Raw genomic sequence first — 19,702 nt, 5'->3', positions numbered from 1 at the left:
AATCATTGTCTTCCTGAAAAATTGAACCAATGGTTTCAACATCAACGTGAACACACCAAAATGTGTAATTACAATGGAAATGCAATGGGAGATCAGCTTGCTATGCCTTAAGCGGCAGGTATACCGACAAGTCACACGGATGCCAAAAATTAACTCGTTTCTCTCTCCACAGATGTTGTCAAACTTGCTGAATTTTTCCAGCATTTTCTTTACACTAAATTAGATGATCAGTTGTATGAGGCAAAAAAACTAAGAGTAAACAAAAATATAATTTTTGCATGAGTGCATTTAGGGAGCTAACTCGGGTTGAGAACACTCTCAAATGTTTAATGTCATGACACAGCTGATCTCATTAAGGTCAATAGGGGTTAGACAGCAAAGTGCAGTTGAGACCACAACCAGATCAATCGTGACCTTATTGAATATTGGAGCCGGCGCGAAGGACTGAATGGCCTATTCCTTCTAGTTTTTGTGTACATAAGATCTGTAAATGTTATTTAATTTACCTGATCAATGTTGGGGCTCCAGTGGTTGAGGGAGCACCTGCTCTATTCGGAACTTGGTCCCAGCAGGAGATTCCCGAGAGAACAACGGAAACACTTCAGGGATTTCCTCAAACCATCCCTGAAGAGGTCAAACATTCCTGCCAACTGGGAGACTATGATTATGACCAACCAAAATGGAAAAAGTTCATTTGGGAAAGCAGTGAATGCATCAACAGAATTCATTGGGAAGATGCAAAGTCAAAACTTCAGGGAGCGCAAACAAATGTCCAAGCAACTCACCTACACAACCCTTTAAGAATTGCCTGCCTCCCATGTGGCAGAGTCTGCAGGTTGTGCATTGGATTCAGCAGCAATTGCAGAAGCCAATAACTTGGAATAAAGTAATAGTCAATCCAGAGGGATTGGCTGAGGATCTTCTCTCCTGGTTTTGCAGCAGAAACCTGCTGCTTGAGAAGCTCGAGGAACCAGCAGATTAATTATCCAATTCTCTTTGAATGCTTTGATTGAATCCACCTCCAGCCCACTCTCAAGCAGTGCATTCCAGATCCTAAACATGTGCTGCACGGCCCCCTACATTATAACAGCAATCGCATTTTAAAAGTACTTTTTTGGCTGTAAAGTGCATTGGGATGCCCTGAGGTTGTGAAAGGTACTGTATAAATTGAAGTTTTTTTTCCAATACATGTATTTCATGACATGGTTCAATGACAGCTAATGCAAGATACAATAGAATGAGAATGGCAACAAACCATAATTGTGAACCCAAAACTATTGCATTTCCCATCCATGTTATCTATTGGCTCCTATCCTAGGATTTTCCTCTTAAGGAAGCAAGGGATTAAAGGTTTGCAAACCACCTGTTGTAGCTCTCTCAGTTGTTACAAGCTGTTTTGTACTATAAAAAGGGTCAAATTACTTTTCACTACCAAAACATGGCTGTATATATATTTTCCATGAATCCCACAATGAGTGTGATGGTATGCAAGCACCAAGCAATAAATACAAGTACAAAACTTTGAAAGCATGCAAAGGACAAAGTTTTAGGTGAAGATGAGAATGCAAACAGTACCACATGACAGTGTAGATATTGACAGTAAACAATTCAAGCTCTTCAACAGAGTGAGGTGAAAAATCATTGTAAATAGCAGACAGCTCACAGTGCATTTTTAGAAAACATGGGCTGGCTTCTTTTTGTTGCCAAGGTCATTCACTTTTTTCACGCACTGAGTACTTGTGCAAGAAATGCTCAAATTTACAATCACTTGACTTTGATACCTGCCTTTGCCCCTGCACAGCTCTCCAAAAGCTATGCAGAGGCAAAAGGTGGTGGTGTCAATAACAGTGGGAGAGCTCAGTTACACATTAGATCTCCCTCTTATGCATGACTTCCTCCAACTGAACCGTTAACAGCAGCACCAATGGCCCTGGCTTCAGACATTGTTGCAGTGTCAGATCAATACGTTCATTGAAGCGTAATACAAGTTTAAGATTCCTAAAAATGTATGACAAAAGTGTAACATGCGGGATCAGTACGCAAGCTGTATCATTTTCATTAGTGAGAGCAAAACTAGCAGAGAACATTACTCAGTCAGAGGATACACCATTTTATAATAGGGATGTTATGGTATGCAAATGTAATATATCAGAGCCACTGACTTATCATTTCTGAATAGGTCAAATTTTTATTAAACATGGTATTCTGGGAATTTTGGGAAATTTAGTGTATTTTTTGTGAATACTGTAATGAGTGGCCTTCATTATTGTTCCTTTATCCATTTAAGTGCATTTTACACCATTTTTAAAAAATATAACGTCTCAGATAGTATGCAGCACATTACATAGCATGTTGGGTTCAGCAGCCCTTCTCACTTTCAGTAATGGAAAAGCAGGGTAATAGAGTTTAGCGACAGTTCAGGTGTTGGTTTTGATCAGAAGATAATTACAGATAAAAAGCAGGTAGGCCTATCTTAGTACATCCAGTCAGCAGTGGGTTGGGGGAAGGGACGAGGAGCAGAGATCAGCAGCATGGTCGCCTGGGAGGTACTGGAGCCATGGGAACAGGCAATGGGATCTTTAATTACTGGAGGCAAAAAAAAATCCAAGGATGTGACAGCACAAAGGGAGGTGTTGGGCTCTTATGCATGGATGTGTCAGAGCTGAGCAAGTTTGCTTTTTGATTGTGCATACTTTGCAAATCAAAAGTTCTTAAATCTTTCTCTAATAAGCACAATTCATTTCTGATAAAAGTTCTGATTTTCATTCACAAGGTTACTTTGAACTGCAATCAGTTATTGCAGGTGTTACGAAATACAACTTACCATCTTGAGGGATCCTATGTATGCTTAACCGTTTGCTTCATCTATGCAGACTTCATTTTAAGATATTTCTGCCTATGCAACTAACTCTGCTAAGCTTAAGAAATTGGCTACATTTCAAAACTTGTTAGCTGAAAATTGACCACATTCCTGAAAAGTACACAGCAAGCAAAACAGGTTTTGATAACAACAGCTGCAAAACCGGTTTTCTCTAGACAGAGACTGCAGGGGGACCACAATAGCGAGATAATTAACTATAGTTTGGAACTGTGTTCAACTGGCAGGTTTGTTTTTGAGATCCTGTCCAGTACAGTACAGCCACAGGCTTAGCAGCCAGTCTTGAAGTTTGCTTTCTCTTTTTGCTTCTGTAATGTTAATTTTAATTTCTGTTCAATAAAAGAAATCCATTTTTAAAATTCGTACCCCAGTGCTGTCCTCATCTACTCAAAGGAATGAATGGACCCTACACATCTCGTGGAGCAGAGATTGGGAGCTCCCAAGTTCCTTTGAACCTCAGGCGCTGTATGCATGGAACGAGGGTGGGCTGCAAACGTGCAATCCAACATTTTGTAGTTCTTTGGGCCAAGGATGGACCTGGTGGGCCAAAGCTACCCCTTTGGATCAGTAGTATTTTGCTTGGTGGAGCCAAGATGAATAGAGTCTCAGGAGACAAGACTAAAACCCTGTGAGATGGGCTATCACTAAGAGCTTCTGAGTTGAAGCTAGATTTGGAGAGAATTACAAGGTAAAATCTAAGATGAAGACTGGAATCCCCTGCGACAGAGACAGAGTTTCAACAAGATTGATTAACTGTCTACACTTCTGCTGCTTTGGAAAAGCAGCCAGCATAATCAAATACCCCACGCACCATGGACATACTCTCTTCCACCTTCTTCCATCGGGAAAAAGATACAAAGGTCTGAGGACATGTACCAACCGACTCAAGAACAGCTTCTTCCCTGCTGCCATCAGACTTTTGAATAGACCTACCTTGCACTAAGTTGATCTTTCTCTATGACTGTAACACTACATTCTGCACACTCTCCTTCTCTATGTACGGTATGCTTTGTTGGTGTGGCGTGCAAGAAACAATACTTTTCACTCTATATCAATACATATGACAATAAGAAATCAAATCAAAGAGCTGAAGTTGTGCGTGAGTTGGCGCTAGAGAATCCAGATGAACAGAGTTAGTGAGATAAGACTGAAACCCTGTGAAGTGGGTTATCACTAAGAGCTTCTGAGTTGGAGCTAGATTTGGAGAGAATTACAAGGTAAAAATCTATGAAGACGACTGGAATCCCTTGTAACAGACACAGAGTTTCAAGATTGATTGACTGTTCATCGACATTGGAGTGCATAGGATCAGCTAGACAGTCAATATCTTTTCCCAAAGGTAGGGGAGTCTAAAACTAGAGGGCATAGGTTTGTGAGAGGGGAGAAATACAAAAGGGTCCAGAGAGGCAATTTTTTCACACAGAGGGTGGTGAGTGTCTGGAACAAGCTGCCAGAGGTAGTAGTAGAGGTGGGTACAATTTTGTCTTTTAAAAAGGGTTTAGACAGTTACATGGGTAAGATGGGTATAGAGGGATATGGGCCAAATGCGGGCAATTGGGACTAGCTTCGGGGTTTAAAAAAAGGGGCGGCATGGACAAGTTGGGCCGAAGGGCCTGTTTCCATGCTGTAAACCTCTGACTCTCTGAGTGGATTGTTGAGAAATCATGAAATCTGTCTTTGATGTATCTGCCATTTATTGTGCAGGGTGATGCATAGACCACGGCCTGTTAATTCGGAATGTTAGAAGACAATTTAAATTGTTTAATCTCTGACCTTGTACAGTAAAATTTTGTTTAAAACTTTTGGAATTCTTGTGGCTTTATTCCCTTAGCAGGTGTCTTGAATCTTAAACTTCATCTACTTTCAACAGAAGTCTGTTCACCCCTAACCAGATTGTATCAAGAACCTGGAGGCCTGGTCCAGAATTGTAACTCAAAGGAAAAGGTGGTTACCAAAGGCCATCATTCTAACGTAAAACGTAAGAGTTTGGATGAATCTGGTTCAGGGTGTGACATTGCTGGGAAAAGGAATAAAATCTGTTCATCAGGTTTGGAAATACATTCTATTGCAGCATAAAAAGAACGCTTCAAATTGTACAGAAAATCAGACCATTGGATTCATGTGAATTTCTGCACTCTGCTCAGACTGTAGCAATTACAGAGTGATTGCTATTCTAAAAACAAAACTGCAAGGCTATGCTTTGAGGGTGGCTAAAATGGATGAAACAAAAGGCGACACGGGAACAGGGAGGGTAAATGGGACTAGAACTATTATTTCACATTGAAGATAAATACTGAAACAGACTAGTTGGGCTGAATGACCTGGCTCCATGTTCAACTCTGATGTAAATAATGGTAGTCAAATGCAAGATTATTTTTGTTTTCATTCAGTGGGAGCACACTTACTTCTGAGGTTTTTGATTCAAGCCCCACTCCAGCCTTGAACATAATCTGACACTTCAATGCAGTACCAAGGGATTGCTGCACTGTCAGAAGCATTGTCTTTCAGATAGGACATTAAATCAAAGGCACTACATCCACCTGAAAAGGCATTCAACAAGTTCTCCTTGGTGTCCAGGGAAATATCATCACTTCATTATTAAACCAGATTATCTGGCCATTTATCTAATTGCTGTTTGTGGGATTCTGCCCTATGCAAAATACCAGCTGGATTTTCTATATTATATCAGGGATTACATTTCAAAAGAATTTAAATGGATATGAAGTGCCTTTGCCAGCTTGAGGTCATGAAAGATGTTTTATAAATTCAAGCTCTATCTGTGCTCAATTTACCCAGTACACAAACAAATTTATAATAATACATTCAACAGATAAAAACACGACTGAAGTCATAATTTTTAATGAAATATTTTATAAAGTTTACTACGTAACAGAGCATTCATATTAATAGATCAAAATTGGTTCCATACAAATGGTTGTACTCGAGCAACAACGGAGATCAGCTCCACTTGCCGAGCTGGTCACTGCTCATACATCATTTCCCTCATTGATTTGATATGTATTATCTAACAAAATAATTTTGGTTTTGTTCAAGTTTAATAATACAAACTGCTCTCCAACTCTATAAGCATAGGGAATAACAGATTCAAACCAAACCTCAAATCACCACATTGAAGAACTCCAATGATCAGGATTGCTGGTTTTCGATTTTGAATCCATAATACTGCTCCAGATGGAACAAAGAATTAAAAACAGTATTTAACCATATACAATTATGAACAATGTTGATGAGGAAATCCTTTCCCAAGGGGGGAAAAAAGTTACATTTTTAAAATAGTGGTTTATCTTAAAGTGCATTTGGAAGGATAGAATGTTTCAATGAGTAAAGATTCAAGTAATTTATTTGTCAATAAGGATAATGTGTGTCTGAAGTAGCAAGTGTTAGACAAGCTTTAGTTACCTGGAGAGTAGTTACTTGCACTGGGTAAAGCAGCAATATCGAGCTCAGTTGACAGATTTTTCTCCAGTTGTATTTTCACTCGACATATATTCAACTATGAATTTAATTACAACATATTCAAACTTTCCCCTCTAAGTTTAGATTTACATAAAAAAGTAATTGCTGTTACATGTAAAAAGTTTGGTTCTCGACACCGAAAGCATGGTTTTATGCAACTTACGCTCAACATTGAATACAAATCTGTGAAATACCACAATACTGTAAACTCTCCATTCATTGGAAGTTTAGCATCTGACATAAACAATTCATATTAGAAAACCCTGAGGAGTATTATCAATCATTACAATTTTAACCAAATTCTGGGTGCATGATTTTAGTGAAAAGCATATTAATGCATAAAATCACGAGCAGTTCTCAAAGCAAAAAGCAAACAATACATTTAACTCTCGAGGAGGGTGTCCATTTCATTGTAAGAAATCTCAACACCAAGTTAAAGTCCAACAGGATTATTTGGTAGCACGAGCTTTCGGAGCGCTGCCCCTTCATCACTTGATGAAGGGGCAGCGTTCCGAAAGCTTGTGCCACCAAATAAACCTGTTGGATTCTAACCTGGTGTTGTGAGATTTCTTACTGATCCTTTCCCAGTCCAACGCCGGCATCTTCACTCCATTTCGTTGAAACAAAAACAAATTAAGCTGGACAGGTTAATTACTGCATGTTAAAAACGAACAAGAATTCATTTTCTGGATTAAACACATCAGAAAGAAGTTAGTTTTCCTCGGTCTCACAAAGGTATCGTTCAGCTCAAGTGAAAAGGAAACCTATAAATGAATAAAATGGATAAACTGCATAGCAGTACCCCACAAACCTCTCTGACACACCAGACGCAAACATCATCCCCTTCTCTGGCAATTGAAACTCAACACTGTCTTGGTGTCATTTTTGACCCCCAAAATGAGCTTCTGTCAACATATCCTTGCCATCACTAAGACCTTCTATTTCCAACTCTATCACCCAACCATCCCGTCTCAGCTCATCTGCTGCTGAAATTTTCATCCATACCTTTGTTATCTCTAGACTTAACCAGTCCAATGCAATCCTAGCTGGACTCCCATATTCTACGCTTCATAAACTTAACCATTCCATCATTGGTGGCCACGCCTTCAACTGCCCAGGAATTTTCTCCCTAAGCCCTTCTGCCTTTCTTTCATCCTTTAAAATGTTTCATAAAACTTGTCTCTGTGACCAACCTGCCCTATCTAGTATCTAATGTGGCTCTGTCAAATATTGTTTAATTAACGCTCCTGTAAAGCGTCTTGGAATGCTTTATTACATCAAGGACACACATGAATGAATATTGTTGATGTTCGTGGTTTCTTAAAGTTTTAAGGAAATAAAATGCCACATTTTAGAAAGTTACAATTTTCACAACTGAAATTTTAAAAAATTGTTAAAATCAGTTCACTTTGAGATTATTAAAGATCTTCACTCAGCATTGGCAGAACTTCCTGCCCATTATTATTGCCAGATACCATAGCCTGGATTTTCTCTTGCTGATATTGTCGAGCCCGGTTATAGAGGAACACTCCAATGATGACCAAAACAGTCCCAAAGGCAGAGTATGCAGTAATCCTGTTACTGAAGATGATGATACTAAGCCAAATTGAAAGGGCGTGCTTCACCGTACTGGCAACACTAAATGGTTGGAAGCAAAGAATTAAATATTAAACACAGTCAGTGCCAACTCTTGATTTTACATTGCAAATATTCACTCACTCCTCACCCCAAGTTTCCAAACTTCAACTTTCAACTCTAATTATTAAAACAATTAGCAAAGCAGCCTTTAAGAAAAAAAAGCCCTGTTTATGAAATATTGAATTAAACAGGTCAAAATTGTAACAAAATTATTAAGTGAACAAATAAAAATGAGGAAAAATTAATCAGCTAAAAATAATAGAATCTGAATAAGTAATCTGTAAACTAATGTTGAATACAAAGATGCATATGTGGCACATTCAAATGTTCACATGTACATAGCAAGTTAATTTACTTCTCTGTCTCAGTATGAACTCTATGCACATGGAGAATGATAGACAGCAATCAATATGCACCCACTTCTCAGAAGGAAATAAATTAATAGGTGCAGCTGAAACTGAAAATAGAACAATGTGTAGCCTTAGGGAAAGGAAAGAAATAATTGTCAATCCATATTTAGAGTTTGTTTATGGTCATTTTCAAATAGATTTTTCTTTTGTTGAAAATCACTGATTGGATAATATGACTTACTTTAATATGTGATTCAAATTATGAAAATAATTTATAGCTACAGCAGAATACTTCTGCAATTAAGAGCGAGTGCAAAAAGCTACATGTAACTGACATCGCAAATATACAGCAAACTTCACTGGCACGTGCATGTGTTCCTCTTTTTGCTGACATTAGTGTGAAAGAAAAACTCAACACTAAGAGGAAAATAGAATCTGGTATTCCAAGGTTTAGCAGATCAGTTGAGCACCATGCTCTCAGCTTAAGCATCTTAATGTAATATCTTCTAATGTACATCCATTACATAAGTTGCAGACACACTTCAGTCTTCTATCCAAATTTGTACTCATCATTTTACCGACATTAATTTCTTTGCACATTAGCTTACCTGAAGGTAACAGGTGATATCTTTCCCATTAAAGCATATGCAGTTACACTCTGAATGTGGAATAAGATTCCATCAATTAGAAGCAACATCACAATGTCTTGATCAAAACTAAAACTTTGTCCACTCTTTCCAAGAACTGGAATGTCCTACAAGACAAGGAAAGGAACTGGATTATTGACCTTTATATAAATTTCACAAACGTAACTAAAACATGGACAGCTTTGGATCTATATATTAACAGCTACAATCCACAAGCAAATCAAATCTGCCCAGAGTTAACAATTACAAATGGCTAGCTCCATTCAATTATTAGCCAGCACAACTATAATAAGCCTTACCATCAAGCATGGATACATAAAGTATCACTTACACACACAGAAAGCCATTTCCCAATTGCACAATATTTGGACATTTTATAATTAAAGTTGATCTCCTCTGCTGTTGCTAAAGGGCAATAAAAGGTGTGTGCACTGCATCTCCTTCACTATACCTTTCCAATTAGCTTAATCTCCTTCTTTGCACTCAAGTTTGTTTTATTTTACGATGGTTACTTACACCTTCTGAAAGTGTTATTTTTTCTGTTTTGACTGTGTACGTATGTTGTATAGTTTGCTTGCTTCTATGTCAAAGAACGAAGAAGAAAATTACAGCACGGGAACAGACCCTTCGGCTCTCCAAGCCTGCACTGACCATGCTGCCCGACTGAACCAAAACCCTCTTACCCTTGCGGGGACCGGGGTCTGTGTCTTTTTTTCAGTGTAGCATTGGGCTGGTATGAAAGGGGTCCGAGAAGTCAAATATTGGGGCAATAACAGTATGGATAAGGATATTACTGGTGGTGGGGAATGGTGAGAATAGTGAGGTAAATGCCAAGGCAGAAATAGAAATGAGAAAACGTGATGATATCATGGGTTTCAAACTTAACTGGAGCTCAACAGACAATGCAGTTACCCATCTGAATCAGCATGAGCTGTCTGAGGGGAAGAGGGATGAAATCAGGTCAAGATTTTTAGCAGAAACTAAGCACCTGGCTTTAGTCAGCCTAATGTTCAGTTGAGTTTCCTAACATGAAGTTAATCCATAGCTTCATGTTAGAAAAATAAATTGACACTATAATGTTGCCAAAGGGGTCAAATTGTAAGGCAGATAGATCTAAAGTTGGATGCTTTTAACATTCCATGGCTAAGGGGAACATGTAAATGAGCAAAAGGAAGAGGTCAGGAACAGCACCTTGGGCTATTCCCCAGACATCCACGAGAGAAGAAACCATTCTTGTGGTGGGTCTAGAATTCTGCAGCTGGGATAAGACTGTTTTAGTTATATAAAATTGAGTCATCAGTCCATTATGGTTGCTTGCTGAGTCTGGATGGAACTTTCTGTCCACGTTCACCCTGAAACCAGAAAATCCAGCCCGAGTCCCCCCCCCCCACCACCACCACCCCCCACCCCTCCATGTTAAACACAAGATTCCAGTATGCCTAAAAAGCAGATTCCATGATGGAGAGTAAATGCAGAGCAGCACATGGAGAATGCTCTCCTGAAATAGGGTGAAATGGTAAAAATAAAAAACCTCGTTAATCATTCAACAATAGTTTTGGCAGGTTAAATTCCTTAAAAGCTTTTTGAAATGCAATAACAATTCATAGAATAAAATCATAGAATCCCTACAGTGCAGGAGGCCATCATTCGGCCCATCGAGTCTGCACTGACTCTCCGACAGAGCATCTTTATCCAGACTCTATCCCTGGAGCCCTATGGATTTACCCTGCTATTCTCCTAACGTACATATCTTGGGACACTACGGGGCAATTTAGCATGGCCAATCCACCTAACCCGAGTGGGAGGAAAGTGTAACACCCGGAGGAAACCCATGCAGACACAGGGAGAACGTGCAAATTCCCCACAGTGACCCAAGGCTGGAATTGAGCCCGTGTCCTGATGCTATAAGGCAGCAGTGCTAACCACTGTGCCGTCCAATCAATATTTAGCCTTTTGAAAAGCATCTGCACGAAAGCATTGCACAGCACGATATCCAGTCTTAACTAAAGCACTGGAAGATGACATGATAATCTGGTGCCATTCCCGGAAACCTTTTTATAGAATGGAAGTCAAAATGACTGGGAGGAGGTAACATGCCATACTTATATTGGACATTGTGGGAGAACCAATGCAGAGAGAAAGAAAAGAAAATTTAACAAAATTACTGAATAAATGTATATTCCATTGGCCCACACATCTCTAAGTTTGCTTCATAAAAAATATTCTCCAAATTTCCTACCAGAATTTGTTAAAACAAATTGAGAGTTAGCACATACAAATTTTAAGCATCATAGTTAAACTGTTTCGTGTTTTACTGCTGATATTTATTAAATTTTGCATGTGGTCCAAGGCCTGTCCCATCCTTTCAGCCACAGGTCTATGGTACAGGAAGGGCCACAGAAAGGACAATATTTTCTCAAAAGAGTGCATAACTTCACTCCCATATTTTTAAAAAGTGAAACATGAAAATTATTTTTAATACAAAACACTGGACTGTTGCAAGTAAAGGATAATGCAACCAGCTTGAAGTGTGTGCTGTTTCTCAGAAGATCCAGGATAAAAAAAACTTACACAAAAAATAAAAACCTTGCACTTTAACAGAAATAAAAATTCGAAGTTTTCCTTGTGCTCTATTTAGATATACCTGCATATTCAAGAGAATGGCATTTAGATTTGAGAGAAAATACAAATCTATTTCAACTAGCTTAAAGCTAGTTCTACAGCTCTTAATAAGTCCTCTTACCATAACAAAAATCCACGTCGGAATTAGCATTGCCACGGCAGCAGCACTGGTGTAAAACTGCAGTTCAGGTGGTCTACAAATCCAAAGAGAAAGCATTATGAAATGCATAGAAATGATAGAATGGTTACAGCATTGAGGGAAGTCATTTTGTCCTTCATGTCTGTGCAGTCACTCTATAAGAGCGACTCTGGTTGTACCCCTTCCCTGACCTTTTTGGAGCTCTGCAAATTTTTTCCCTTCAGATAATGATCCAATGCAGTTTTGAAAATCACGACTGAATCTGCCTCCATCACAAGGTGCATATCCTAACTGTTCGCTGTGAAATAAGTTTTTCCTCATAACAATAAAAGCAAACGCTGCGGATGCTGGAAATCTGAAATACAAACAGAAAATGCTGAATAAACTCAGCAGGTATCCAGCATTCAAGTATTTCCTCATGTTGCTTTGGATTTTTTGTCACTCCCTTAAATCTCTGGTGTTCTCTGGCCCTCGGTCCTTCGCCAAGGGGAGGTTTCTCTGCGTAATAGGTCTAGATCCCTCACAATTTTGAGCACAATCCTACAACACAGTTTCCAAACATCCTACATCACAGAACAACAATTTTGTTGAAGAAAATTGGAGTGTAACTCTTAACTGCAGTCTTACACAGATACCCGTCTGTCTACACTTCCCGCTGCCTCGGCAAAGCAGCCAGCATAATTAAGGACTCCATGCACCCCGGACACACTCTCTTCCACCTTCTTCCGTCGGGAAAAAGATACAAAAGTCTGAGGTCACGTACCAACCAATTCAAGAATAGCTTCTTCCCTGCTGCCAGACTTTTGAACGGACCCAAGTTGATTTTTCACCCTAGCTATGACTGTAACACTACATTCTGCACTCTCTCGTTTCCTTCTACGTACAGTATGTTTTGTCTGTGTAGCGCACAAGAAATAATACTTTTCACTGTATACTGATACATGCGACAATAATAAATCAAATATGAAAATATAAAATGGAAAATTTTGGTGTAGCTTCAGAAGTGAACAATTATACGTTATAGATCGCCCCAAGCTAAAAGATAAAATTACAAATGCATATAGTTGGATAAAGGTTTTTGGCAAAATGAATACTGTTGCCACAACAGTGCTCAGGTACAATTCTATAGTTATCCCACAAGTCTAGTTTCAGCCAGCAATACATTTTCAATTATGCTACTGGGCAATTAGTAAAAGACATTTCAATATTTGCCAGTTTCTACCACCAGGAAACAATTGATAAATGTTTACATCTAAATAAATGAAAATCTTGCATTTAATGACCAAAATGAGACTTGCATCATCATTACTTTTCATTAATGAAAATGTCAAGTAGTTTATCCAATTTATATCATTTGACTGCAGTGTGGTCGCTGTTAGGATGCATTTATATCAGAAAAAAGTGGTGGAAGCCGAATTCAAAAATAATTTATAAGGAAAGTATTTGAGGCTGAGAAACTTACAGGGTTACAAACAAAATGCACTCATTGGAGTTTAGCAGAACGAGAGGTGACCTTATTGAGACCTGTAGGATTCTCTGGGAACTTGACAGGGTAGATGCTGAGAGGTTGTTTTCCCTTGTGGAAGAGTCTAGGACCAGAGGGCACAATCTCAGAGTACAGGGTCACCCATTTAAGACAGAGATGAGGAGGAATTTCTTCTCTCAGAGGGTACTGAGTGGCTGTAATCAGATTTTTAATCAGCAAAGGAATCAAGGGTTATGAGTATAAAGTGGGATTGGTGTTGAGGATTATCACATCAGATCAGTCATGATCTTGTTGAGTGGCAGAGAAGACTCAGTGGGCTGAGTGCCCTACTTCTGCTCCTGTATCTTATGGTCAGCATCGTGCAGCTCCTGTGCTGCAAGTTATGATTAAATAAGCTGCGTAAAATTGCTCTAGAGCCCACTTCTAGATAGAAAAGTCAATTTACACAGCCTCAACTGAAATTCACTCGCACCTCCTAGTTTTCAAATCACTTTCAAGTTTGACATTATGTTTAGTAGATGTATTACATTAGTACATGTAATAAACGTGTATTACAGCATGACTGTGATGCTGTAATACTCGAAGCAAGTGGAAGTTTCTAATTTCTTTTATTCGTGGGACATGGGCATCACCAGCATTTGTTGCCCATCCCTGGTTGCCCTTGGAGGGAAATTGAGAGTCAACCACATTGCTGTGGCTCTGGAATCACATGTAGGTCAGAGCAGGTAAGGACAGTAAAGGACGTTACCAGCAATGGAAAAAGAAAAATCAATCATCCCCAGGAAGGATATCCAATTATTTATTACATTTCCTAACTTTCTTGCTTTGCTGTGAAAGTTCCAAGCTGAGGTCTTTGAAGTCCATACTGTAAATAAAAGTGTTTATGCTGCAGTCTGGGATTAGCTGGTCAGGATACTGTTTTTATATAAACATATGAAAACAGGAATGGCAGCAGAGCTAAATCTTTACTGCAACATTAAGGTTGGTGTTTAAATCTATCCTAAAATTTATCAATCCTCACATTTTCCATGCAGTAAAGGAAAATGCAATGTAGGGGAATCCGAGCTCAGGAAAAAGCAGCACATTCTGGCACAAGGACACGACAGGAAGACACTGGTGGAAGAGAAAATACACCAGTAGAAGAAAAGGTTGGACAGTATTGGTTAGTAAATAGAGGAGGGAGGTGCATTCTTCAAAGGTAAATAGAAGTTTGATCTTATTTTGATCATAGTACATGATACAGATAGAGTCACATCAAGTAAATTAACTGCAATAATACAAAAAGATGGAAATTGAAATGATTGACACTTACGAGAATTTATATTTGTCTCCACTAAGCAACTTCTTAGAGAAAACATTCTGTAAACTAAAAAGAAATGTGTTACTGTAGGTGCACATGCCTCAACATAACTGACAGGTTTACAGAGCTAAATTAGCGACTGCTTTCTAGGCTGGAAATCCAGTTTAAAATTAGTCTATTATAATATCACATCATTCTATCAAGGAGGCAAATTGCAATGCGAGTTTAAGACAGGAATTTAGAACAGTGGTAAAATGTGTCCACAACTAACTGCCACAGCACACAGGAATTTGAGATTAGATTTGAAGGCTGATTTGCAGCAAATAAACGACATTATTTGAAAAGGGTTTGAGATTGCTGCTGATTTTAAATGTATTTAACCACAGCGAGCATCATTAAATCCACTGAATTTTCTGAAGTCAACATGCAAAATGTATCCTGCTTGCAGAATATCTCTAAAACAAGAGAACATGATCACTTTTCAGCACTGGGACTTCTTGTCTAGAAACAGGAACCTTCACAAAAGGAAACTTAACGCGGGGCCAGGGAATGGGACTAGCTAATTTGTTCTTGCAGGGACCCAGCATGGACTTGATTGGCTGAAAAGCCTCCTTTTTGCAGCAATCATTCTATGGTTCTATTTGATTCATGAGTGAACTGGCATTTGGTACATCTTCATTAAGACATTTTGTCACCTTTACAGCGGCATTATAGAAATCTGTCACTCAGTTTTTAATGACTGGAGAAGTGCGAAAGGAAATTATGTTCAACGTGGTTACTATCACAGAAAAATTGACACAGCATGGTTATTTATTGAATTTTATTGCATATTAATGTACAGATAGTTTAAATCGAGTTAAAGTTAGATTTCTGTCATTCCCATCAAATTTGTATTGCATAAACAATAACAAAATTGTATTTTAATTTGATTCTGCCAAATTACGTGAAAACACAACAATCAGCCCTTTGTAACACCATTAAAACAAAGGGAAAAAAAGTCAGATTTTGGGAATACAAATTAAAAACAGAAAATGCTGAAACTAACAGCTGGCAGTCAACATCTGTAAAGGAAAAAAGCAAGTTGGCATTTCAGAACAGCGTTGAAGGCTGCACACACCTACATCTATCTTCTTTTTATATATGTGTGTGTTTTTGAAGTAGGAAGCAAATGGGGATTGGGAGAGGCATGTGTGGCCCAGGGAGTGGCTCAAGTGGTTGTGTAACAACATTTCTTTACTAAACCTTTACTTTGGAAAGCTTTTTTTGTTTATTATTGCTTGCTACTGGAGGATTCTAACTGCTGGATGAACACAAGCCACAAGTGTTCTTTTCTCCTGTGTACCCCGTTGGCAAAATATTGTACTATAACCATGATGATTCTTCAAGTTAACTTTTATGCGAGTTGACTGAAGTGTACTTTGGTAAATATATACATAGAATCATTGAATCGTTACAGTATAGAGAAGGAGGCCATTCAGCCCATCGAGCATGCACTGACAACAAATCCCACCCAGGCACTGTCCCCTGGATGAGCAATGCAAAACTTGGAATGGGAAAGTACCAACTTTCTGACTGGATCAGATGAAGAAATCATAGAAATCATAGAAACCCTACAGTGCAGAAGGAGGCCATTCGGCCCATCGAGTCTGCACCGACCACAATCCCACCCAGACCCTACCCCAGATATTTACCTGCTAATCCCTCTAACCTATGCATCTCAGGACTCTAAGGGGCAATTTTTAACCTGGCCAATCAACCTAACCCGCACATCTTTGGACTGTGGGAGGAAACCGGAGCACCTGGAGGAAACCCACGCAGACACGAGGAGAATGTGCAAACTCCACACAGACAGTGACCCGAGCCGGGAATCGAACCCAGGACCCTGGAGCTGTGAAGCAGCAGTGCTAACCACTGTGCTACCGTGCCGCCCGGCCAGAATTTACTGAGTACAAATGTCTTCCGACTGTTATCCAACTGGGTGGGACTACACGCACCAGATTCCACTGTTATTTATCTAATCATAGCCAAAGTATGACTTGCTTCTCTTCCCGCTCCTGCACCTTTGTCTGGTGTCTGCCAAGAATCTATCCTTTGCCCTCTTCTGTTTCTCAGCTAAATGCTGCATCTTGGCAACATTTTCCAAAAACAAAGCATTTGTTTCAACATGTATGCTGCCAATACCAAGGTCTATCTCACCATCACTTCTTTTGACTCCTCCACTGTTGCCAAAATACTGCTCATCTGACATCCAGTACTGAGTGAGAACATATTTTCTCAAATTAAATATTGGAAAGATGGAAGTCATTGTCATCAGCCCCTGTTAAAAAATCCACACTTTAATCACTGTCGCCATCTCTCACAACCTTCCGAGGCTGAAACAGACTAAGCACAATCTGAGTGTGATTTTTGACCCCAAGGTGAGCTCCTGACCATATATATGGACCATCACGATAACTGTGTATTTCCACCTGTAACATTGCCCGAGTCCACCCCTGTCTCAGCTCATCTACGCTCATCCATGCCTTTGTCACCTCGAGATTTGACTATTCTAATGTACTCCTAGCTGGTTGCCCAAGTTTTACACTCAGTAAACTTGAGATCATCCAAAACTCTGTTGTTCATGTCTCAGCATGTACAAAATCCTGTTTACCCATGATCTTGTTAGACTGAGATATTTCTTGACTGTGAGCTATTTATAAAATTCTCACCTTGTTTTCAACTCCTCCAGACCCACAACTCTCAGAGATATTTGTGCTTAGTTAATACTGGCCTCTTCAGCATCTCAATTTTAATTGTTTCACTAATACCAACCATGCCTAAAGCTGCACAGGCCCCAAACTATGAAATTCTATAGTTCAGTGTCAAACTTCCCTCAATAATTCTCCTGTGAAGCACTTTGGTACATTTGATTACATTAAAAGTGCTATATAAAGGTTAAGTTGGAATAACTATTAAAGCTTAAAACAGAAATGCAGCCATATTTCTGGCCAGTAATCCTAACACTTATGTTAACATGCAGTGGGAAAAACTAGTGCACCAGATGGGTTTCTCCGGCAATCGACAATGGTTTCATGGTCGTCAGGAGATTCTTAATTCCAGATTGTTTTTATTGAATTCAAATTCCACAGTCTGTGGTGGCGGGATTCAAACCTGGGCCCCCAGAGTTAGCTGAGTTTCTGGATTAATAGTCTAGCGATAATACCACTAGGCCATTGCCTCCCTATGGGATCTACGGGATTTAGAAACCATGCTACAATCCTTGAAGAAAAAGGAAATACACAAAAGTTCTTTTCATAGAAAACAGGTTGACAACATCACAGGATAATTCTAGATCCAATACCGCTGGTCCAACAGTTCTGATCTGGAAGCTTGCACATTACTATGTGCAGTATTTAGCTGCAATGTGATTTATAAGCAAGAAACAAAGATCCACTATTTTCAATAATGGCAATGTATATCAAAAAGTACTTACCAGTCCATGATATTGGTGGATAAAGCAGCTGAGAAGCCAAGCATGTTAAAGCTGATTTCTGTGACTGTACACAACGCCAATCCACCCATTATAGGCATTAAAGACATATTAACCCATAAACCTGGAATTACAAAACAGAAGGCATAATGCAATGCAGCATTTAATATAACAAAACATCCCAATGCATCTCACAGGAGCATAAACAAAATTGACACCGAGCCACATAATGATAGATTAGGACAAATGACCAAAAGCTTGGTCAAAGAGGTAGGTTTTAAAAAGAGAGATGGAGATACAAAGAGGTTTAGAGAGGGAACTCCAGAGTTTAGGGCTTAGGCTGCTGAGAGCTTGGCAACCAATAGTGGAATGATTAAAACAGAGGATGCCAAAGAGGTTCAAATTAGAGAAGTGCAGAGATCTCAGAGGGTTAGAGCGACAAAGAGATGGAGATTGAAAACAAGATGAGAATGTTAATACAGCCATTGCTTAACAAGATCAACGTAGGTCAGTGAACACCAGAGTTTGATGGGTGAATGGGGCTTGGCATGAGTAAGAATACTGACTTTGGATGGTCTCAAATTTACAAAGGGCCCAAGATAGCAGGCTAGCCAGAAGAGCATTGTTATGTATAGAAGTAACAAAGTTATGATAAGGGTTCCAGTGACAGATCAACTGAGGCATAGGCAGAGTCCATTATACTTGGGTACGGTTTCTGTCTATATGAAGGATGTGCAAAATCTTCATATTTAATAAACCACGCTTTAGATATTTGTTGTGGTTAAGTCAACAAGAATCGCCAAATATTTCAAGTACAGTCCAAGTTCCAGAAAGATAGGACAAGAGCCTGAGTAACTAGGGAAGTTTTTTTCAACATTGTTTACCAAGATAGATTGACACTTATCACCATAATCCATAATTACACTCGGGCAACATTTTGCCAGCAATGTTATATTTTCTAATGAAGCAGGATTTCTTACCTGTATATTCTCCCAGGATAAGCCTAGACATAATTACGGTGAAGATTGGTGCTGAACTTTTTACGGTTTCTGCAAATGAAACAGCTACATTTTTTAGGCTTACCAGTCCCAAAACTACAGTAGTAAACCTGTAAAACAAAACAAAATAAACAGTACATCAGTGAATCCTTTAAATGAAATGTAAAAGCAAGCAGAAAACTGGGGGGGGGGGCATAAATTATTGTCAGTATTAATCATAAACAAATACAAATTGCAGGAGACAACGTGCATTTGTGCGGTAAAGCCTTCAAGAGATATTGCATTTAATTTGGAGGCATCACAGTTTGATATTAAATTTAACACGGAAAGAATTCCCAATGTGTTCAATTTGATGTCGTGTCCATAATTACTTGGTTCTTTATTCAAGCGTGTTAGCTCAGAAATATTGACTATAACTCCAACAGCTGAGTGAAAATGTGTTAAAGAACCATGGAATTTGCCGCAATATCAATATTAACGACAAACACCATGGCCTGGATTTTCATCCCCAAGGTGGGAATTGTGCTCAGGCCATTTCCAAAATCACAATCCTGTCCAGCAGTGCACACCCATACTGTTTTTATGGGGTGGGGGTGGGCTGGAGTTGGGGCCCTGCCTTTGGAGATAGGCCCAGACAGGGCGATTGCATTTTACCGTATAGTTATACTTGGGCAAAACTTGAGTATATTGTGAAGACA

General features: G+C 39.1%; 1 protein-coding gene across 5 annotated transcripts in view; it reads right to left on the bottom strand.

The window, feature by feature from the left end:
- Positions 1 to 5,715: 5,715 nt before the first annotated feature.
- The window catches only part of LOC144509809 (solute carrier family 35 member E2A), a 33,552-nt gene continuing 19,565 nt past the window's right edge, over positions 5,716 to 19,702 (bottom strand). For all 5 annotated transcript variants that reach the window (XM_078238629.1, XM_078238630.1, XM_078238632.1 and 2 more), the window contains 6 exons: positions 18,987 to 19,114; positions 18,010 to 18,130; positions 14,550 to 14,603; positions 11,734 to 11,806; positions 8,952 to 9,097; positions 5,716 to 7,993 (listed from right to left, as the gene is read on the bottom strand). In XM_078238629.1, the coding sequence (XP_078094755.1) occupies positions 7,774 to 7,993; positions 8,952 to 9,097; positions 11,734 to 11,806; positions 14,550 to 14,603; positions 18,010 to 18,130; positions 18,987 to 19,114 (742 nt within the window). In that variant the 3' untranslated portion in view covers positions 5,716 to 7,773. The remainder of the gene's footprint in view (positions 7,994 to 8,951; positions 9,098 to 11,733; positions 11,807 to 14,549; positions 14,604 to 18,009; positions 18,131 to 18,986; positions 19,115 to 19,702) is intronic.

Source organism: Mustelus asterias, chromosome 22 (assembly GCF_964213995.1).
Source record: "Mustelus asterias chromosome 22, sMusAst1.hap1.1, whole genome shotgun sequence".
Lineage (NCBI taxonomy): Eukaryota > Metazoa > Chordata > Chondrichthyes > Carcharhiniformes > Triakidae > Mustelus > Mustelus asterias.
This window is presented reverse-complemented; position numbering and strand designations above follow the sequence as displayed.